General features: G+C 37.7%; 2 protein-coding genes across 2 annotated transcripts in view; both read right to left on the reverse strand.

The window, feature by feature from the left end:
* Positions 1-2,152, reverse strand: part of LOC108576661 (cationic amino acid transporter 3-like) — a 3,518-nt gene extending 1,366 nt beyond the window's left edge. The window contains exons 1-5 of the mRNA XM_017939702.1: positions 2,101-2,152; positions 1,043-1,289; positions 693-977; positions 462-566; positions 6-372 (exon numbers count right to left, since the gene is read on the reverse strand). Of these exons, the coding sequence (XP_017795191.1) occupies positions 6-372; positions 462-566; positions 693-977; positions 1,043-1,280 (995 nt within the window). The 5' untranslated portion in view covers positions 1,281-1,289; positions 2,101-2,152. The remainder of the gene's footprint in view (positions 1-5; positions 373-461; positions 567-692; positions 978-1,042; positions 1,290-2,100) is intronic.
* Positions 2,153-5,284: 3,132 nt separating this feature from the next.
* Positions 5,285-7,037, reverse strand: part of LOC108576662 — a 27,454-nt gene continuing 25,701 nt past the window's right edge. Inside the window, exons 12-13 of the mRNA XM_017939703.1 lie at positions 5,693-5,942; positions 5,285-5,602 (exon numbers count right to left, since the gene is read on the reverse strand). Coding sequence (XP_017795192.1) covers positions 5,349-5,602; positions 5,693-5,942 — 504 coding nt within the window. The 3' untranslated portion in view covers positions 5,285-5,348. The remainder of the gene's footprint in view (positions 5,603-5,692; positions 5,943-7,037) is intronic.

Raw genomic sequence — 7,037 nt, forward strand, 5'->3', positions numbered from 1 at the left:
ATAGGCCACAAATAGCGCCTATCGTTACCAGCCATTTTGCCCAGTTCCAACCGATTCTATCGAACATATGAGGAAACGGGGCTTCTGGATTCTGTTCGTAGTAAGGAAGGACGGTGGTTAATACTGCAGATACGCCGAAATACGCGAGAAAGACGACAGTTAACGAGGCAACGATCGCTATTGGTATCGATCTCTGGGGATCTTTCGCTTCCTCTCCGGTAGTTGCGACACAATCAAAACCGATGAATCCGTAAAAGCACTTCGCCGCTCCCCTTATAATACCAGCTATACCATAAGGCGCAAATCCTCCGGTTCCGTAATCACAATTCTTCTCCGTACACGCAGGCTTCGTTTTCCAATTGTTTATGTCAGCTTTCCGTCCAACGATACACGACATATTAAGGGTTGTTAGTTTCCTTTCGTAAAAAAACATGCATCGGACGTTATCGGTGAAGTCTCACCTTTAACGGATCCAGCGATTATCACGAACAGAACCACGAAAAGATTTCCTAGGGTGAAGACATTGTTCGCCACCGAAGATTCTTTCGCTCCGAATGCCAACGCAGCTGATAAAAACCGTATACGAAAAGATTTAGCGATTTCGTTCAGTTTCATATTTCTTTTTCTCTCACCTTCTTATTTCATTCACTTTTCGACCGTACCGATCGTACCGACGATCGAGAATTCCTTACCAGAGAAGATTAAAGTCACTCCGAAGGCGAAAAAGTCCGGATACGATGAGAGATGATTAACGTCAATATGTGCAGCTGATTCAAACGCATTCCGCATGGTGTTGTTGAACAACGCATCTACGTATGTGCTCAGTCCCCTTACTACGCTGGCTGAGCCAATTACGTACTCCAGTATTAGAGTCCAACCGATCAGAAAAGCCATAAATTCACCCATCGTGACATAGCTGTATATGTAAGCCGATCCAGCACGTGGAACCCTTGCGCCGAATTCCGCATAGCATAGACCTGTATAACAAGAAACAGTTTATCCTGTCCAATTCGCTTTTCCAATTTTTCTACATCAATCCTACCTGCGAATACGGACGCGATCGCGGCGATCGCGAACGAAATCATCACAGCAGGACCTGCGACGCTTTTTGAAATTGCACCCGCAAGAACGTAGACACCTACTCCGAGGGTTGAGCCGATTCCAAGGGCTGTCAGATCCAGGGTAGTCAGACATCTCGCCAGTTTTGTATCCTGAGAAACGTTCAGTTCTTTCTTACAACTGAACGTTCTGTACAGACTCCCAACTTTCCAACTCTTCATATTGTACAACTGAAAATAACACTCGTTACACTCGCGATGCGTACGAACTATTTCGGTTTTCGCAGAATTACTCCTCCGGAGATGATCCGTTAGCTGGAAAGTATCGTTTTATACAATTCGCTCACCATGAATAGTATCGTAAAAGGAAAATCCATTTTGTCCGATTTTGTTAAGGGAGCGCGATGAATGAGACACCGGTTGCAGTCTGAACATTCGGTACACGACTAAACGAGCGCTAATTAAAATATCTTTGAACCATGCTGAAAGATTGGTCGATGTGCGAGCAAACTGAATCATTCAATTGGTTCGAATCGCTTCGTCGCTGCGAGTAGATTAAAATCGTTCGGTCTGTTTATAATATTGATCTTAAGTGATGCGACCGGATCCATCGATCGATCGGTCTGTTTTTACATTCGTTCATTTTACCAATAAGTTTAGATAGCGTGAAATCAAATATTTTCACTTCCCGAAACGAACGTTTCTACTCCGTTGGAATGTTCCATCCTTATCGAACAGCACTTTAAACGAAAACGGTGCAATTTTCACTACGATTACGGGAAAAATGATTCGTCGCGTATTCGTCCACAAGTCCGAGCACTGTTTAGACAGTAGGTGACGTCAACATTACGTTTCTAACTGGTAAAGCTTAATCTATCAATCGTATAATCAATTGATACACCACATAACTGATACTGTAACAATTCGCAGCGAACTCGTAAACACGAGGTATTTATTGCTCACGTGTCCTACGCGGCACCGCTCGCACATATGCGTACACGCAAAATACCAGTTTTATCAAAAATTAACGTTTTATACTTACACAAAGAATGTGCAGAAAAAAGGTTTCCCTGTATAAAGACCTGTGTATACACCAAGCGACACCATCCGGTACAATGAACGATATAAATCTTCTTTAAATAATAACTATTCTGCTTATCTGCGCGATATTGGATATCCACTAACAATAAGCGGGAAAGTGATACGATCATAAAAGTAGATACGTTGTCTCGAATTCGATTGCCTTTTCGGCTTACGACTTTTTCAAGTGACACAGTTTCTCACAAGATTACGTACCAAGTGCGCGATATTTTTTTATTTGTCACGGAATCGTATGGCGACGAATTACCCTAACTGTTTGAAAATTAAACGGTATTTTTCAGGTGATTAGTTAACATAAATGTGTTTTGAAAAAGAGGGGATACATACACACACAGACACGTGCGCGCACGCGCGCTTCTGCATATTACACGTCATTTTATTTACAAGGACAAAATATTTATTACTAAATAGACTTTGCGTTAATAATAAGATCTATAAGAAAATGTGTTCATCGTAAATTGTACTTACATATACCAGGTGTCTCACCTAACTTGAGCATCTTAAATATCTCGCTTATTTTCTATGATAGGAAAAAATGTCAGAGGAAAAGAGTATTTGGTTCGAAGGGGTAAATATTACGATAGGCAAAATTTTTGGGAATTATTTAGAAAGTTGATCTCCTCACCGATTTCGATGATTTTGAAATATGTTATAGAACTCAACATTTTCAATAACTTTTTCCAATATGTATAACCGCCGCTCGAGCTTAGTTTCCGAGATATTCGCGAAAAACTGTCGGTACCGCTACAGTACTTAAATTCTGCCTATAATTGTTCAACCGCGGCAGCGTATTCTTATCTTTTGTTTAGGTTAGCTGTTATTTTATCTGGCCGCCGTAAGGCGGCCGGCAACGAACACTGACGCATACGCTGCTACAGATGCACAATATAGGCAGAATTCACTGTGTTAGTAATGACGGTTTTTCACGAATATCTCAACAACTAAGGGAATCCGGTGGTTACAGGTATAGGAAAAAGTTATTCAAAATGTTGTGTTTTATAACGTATTTCGAAATCATCGAAATCAGTGAGGAAACCAACTTTCTAAGTAATTACCAAAAATTTTTCTCAAGGTCATTTTTTTCAAGATTTCAGAGTTGTCCAAGTTTTTTTTAAATGGGACTACGTGTTTTCATCATCGCGACATGATAGCTGAGGCCAAGATGAAGCCAACGACCTATAATACTATGACCTTCACGTGACCTTGAGTACAAAAAATTCATAAAAATTGGGTAATAGATGTGAATAGACTATAGAAGATTAATAGACTATAGAAAGATTAATGATGGAAAGTTTGTTTTAATAAGTGGCCAAAATGGTGTCCATCAATTTCAGTACATTTCTCTAAACGATTAATGAATGGCTCTTTGGCACATGGCTATTAGCACATGCAAAACTTACCTTCGTTAAACGTTCTTGAAATTGTTCCTTATCTCCTGTATTCGAAAGGACGACCTTAAACATCAACACAGTGATTTATTCTATCCCTAAATGACAGTTCCACCCTCTCGAATGTTGCACATCTAATTTGTTGGCAGGCAAGACTTCATATTGTCAGGAGTGGTGGGTTCTTCTCGATAATTTTTTTTCTTTTATAAAGCCTCGCACGAAAAAGTCTAAAGATGTTAAATCTGGAGATCTTGGTGTAAAGGGAATTCTACTTCCTCTTCTTATCCAACGGCCAGGAAACGTGTTATTTAGCGTTTTTCGAACTCGACGGTCATTGTGAGCGGGAGCACCATCGTGCTGAAGCCACATCCGTGTCCTGGTAGCGGTTGGAACGTCTTCCAGAAGATTTTGCAGTTCATTGATTAGAAAATCGTTGTATCGTGCTCCAGTTAACGTACCATTAAAGAAATATAGACTCATTAAGCGGCCTAAGAGCCCATTGACAAAACCGCAGTCTGGTAGCATAATCAGCGTCGGTTAATGCTTGGTGCAAAGAAATGTGGTACGGATGAAAGCGATTTCGTCGTAGTATTCTGGATGCGGTAGCATGAGACACACCATTTAAAGCAACTGCTGCGAGTACAACTTCTGTGTTTCGTGAGTGGTGCCTACGACAATGTCGTTGCAAATATCCTTGCCGAGCACGAAGTGCACAATGTCGAATTGTTGTATGATTTGGGTGCCGGCGATCAGGGAATCTTTCCCGATACAATCGTGCAGCTGCCCTATAATTTTGTCGACACTCCCAGAATCGAAATCATATTAACAATTTTGTTAGACGTATAACCTGACATCGTAAATTGAATTACTACCGAAACGAAGAACGTGTAATGCTAGTCACAATGATACTAGTTCCTTCGAAGCAAATACTGTGTAATAGTAGTCCTAGTAACAGATATTCCATGTTTATAAACACGAGTGCCGATAAGACACACTACTTAAGCGAGTTCGCTCAACAGAGAGAATTTAAAGAATTGTAAATGACCTTGAGTGACCTTCAGAGACTAACTTATTATAGGTCAATGAATACGTCTCGGAATTGGCTATATATGTACCTGGCTAAACGAAAATCTTGGAGGCTCCTCTATCTAGACAAAATTTGTGTTTATCACAAGACGTCCCCTCCGAAATAGAACAAGTTCTATTTGAAACGTTTTTTCGAATAATGAATAGTTCGGAAGATAATTGCGTAGATATATATATGTGTATAAATTAAAATGATCTGAGTTTATCCACGGAAAATTGTCCGAGTTATACATATCAATTGAAATAATCAAATTAATGTATTGTCAGCTAGGTTTAATAAACATACTTACATTTACAGTGACATTTTCTGTAAATGTTGATATAAAATATAGATAGTGAGGAACGTTCTTTCATTTAAATTGCAAATTTTTAACAACTTTATCAGGCAGTTTTATGGAATATCAAAAAGCCATTAAATTTTCATTATAACAATTTTTTTTATATTTATTATATTTTCAAAAATATACAGGAAAATAGAAAAGCATACATTAACCCTCACAGAGTTTCATCCCGAAGTACCAAAATGTAGAAAAAAAATGGCTTAATACTTCTTGGATCTTCTACAAACTTACAAAATTTAAAAAAAATAGAAATTTTCGAGTTACTGAAGTTCTCTTGTGAGTGTTACTTCTCATTTACAAACAACTCCTCTATAATAGATAATACACTGCTGAAATCTCACGGATTACATAGAAATATATTGATATTATCCATATTATACAGCTCTCTCATAATTTTCTTCAGTTGAACTTTTTGCTTCCTTATGGAGATGTTTATCAGCTAAACTAAGAAAGGATGTGAGGTTGAGAATAGATACAACACTCGATATGTATGATGCAACATCCTCTTTTTTCACTGTTTTTAATTGTGCTGCAACTGAATGATATACTCGATTCGCAGTTTTTGTGGATAACTGACCGATGGTTTGTACAGCATGCAAAACTTTGTTTTCATCAGCTGACACAGGAGCTATAACACGAATTTCGCAAATTAAAAGTACATTCGGTATTTTAATACACATTCACACAGATATCTCGTCAGATGTTTTCAAACACATACCGGGTGTACTTTCTTCACCTTCGACTGGAGGGAAGTAGCGATCCAATAAACCATTAATAAGAACGCTTGTATTGTCGACTCCCTGCACTGCCATACTGCCATACTGAGTTGCTAATAATTCATTGGCCTTTGCTATACTGATTTCTCTGAGTGTGGATGCTTGTTGCGTTGCTGATTCCTTTGCAGCATGTAGTTTGTCAATTGTTGGTTGCAAAGAACTACTCATTACAGCTACAGCTGCATCATAAATCTATATGAAATAAATGAAATTTGAAATAACGTTAGTATACACTACCAACAGAAAATATTTGAAGTAATGTAACTGTTAAATAATAGACTGTTGCAAAAATAAGCAAAATGATCATTTATGGTTCGTTTTGTATGGTATGCAATTAAGGTAATGATATACCAAGTAGTGCGCTACATTTTAGTAGCTTTTTCGTTTATTATAATACATGCTATAAGTAATAAATTTATGAAGGACAATAGATGTAGCTGCTTATTGGTATTACCATGATACAAGTATAAAAAATAATGGAATAAAATGCAATTATGAAACTGTTGAGAAGAAATTTAAAGTACAGTGCCACTCAAAAGTATTTGAACACTTGATACACTGGTGAACAAGATGATAAAGCACTATCCTACACATCCAAAATTTCAAGTATATTTAGTGCAATATTAAAATGTTTAGAAATAAACCACGTTAAAAGCAGAAGTTCTGTTCTTAGGACGATGTGTTGGTGTAAGCAAATAAAGAAAAAAAAAAGGAAGAAATAGTCAAATTGTCGACAGTGTAGTGGCGGTATACAGTACATTCTCCACAAGTGTCAGGCAGCAAGGAAGCTAAACCTGGCACTTGTAGAGTGAGGGACTACGTTTTCGAGCCTCTCGCCCGCCTTTGTAGTTTGCCGAACGTAGACAAGAACAGCGAATAAAAGATAGGGATGAAACGTGGGTCGAGGTAACCAACCGATTTAAATATCAACTTTTTTAATTTTACGTTTTTCTATCCCGAAATTTTTCTTAACATATTGACGAGGTAACCAAGCGATTTAAATATCAACTTTTTTAATTTTACGTTTTTCTATCCCGAAATTTTTCTTAACATATTGATGAGATTTTTCTGATGAAAATGACATAAAACACGACCCAATTTGAACAACATTTACTTATTAACACGTTCACTGTCACGCTAGATTTACAGGTTGCTGTCAAGCGGCCACAAGAAAAAACATTTTAAGCATAGGATTATAGTATTATGCTTTATAATTTTCTTTTTAATTGAAAATCATGTCTAGCTAGCTATGACGTCCAAAATTTTTAGTTGACAACATTTATTTTA

This window comes from Habropoda laboriosa, unplaced genomic scaffold (assembly GCF_001263275.1).
Source record: "Habropoda laboriosa isolate 0110345459 unplaced genomic scaffold, ASM126327v1 scaffold472, whole genome shotgun sequence".
NCBI classification, from domain to species: Eukaryota; Metazoa; Arthropoda; class Insecta; order Hymenoptera; family Apidae; genus Habropoda; species Habropoda laboriosa.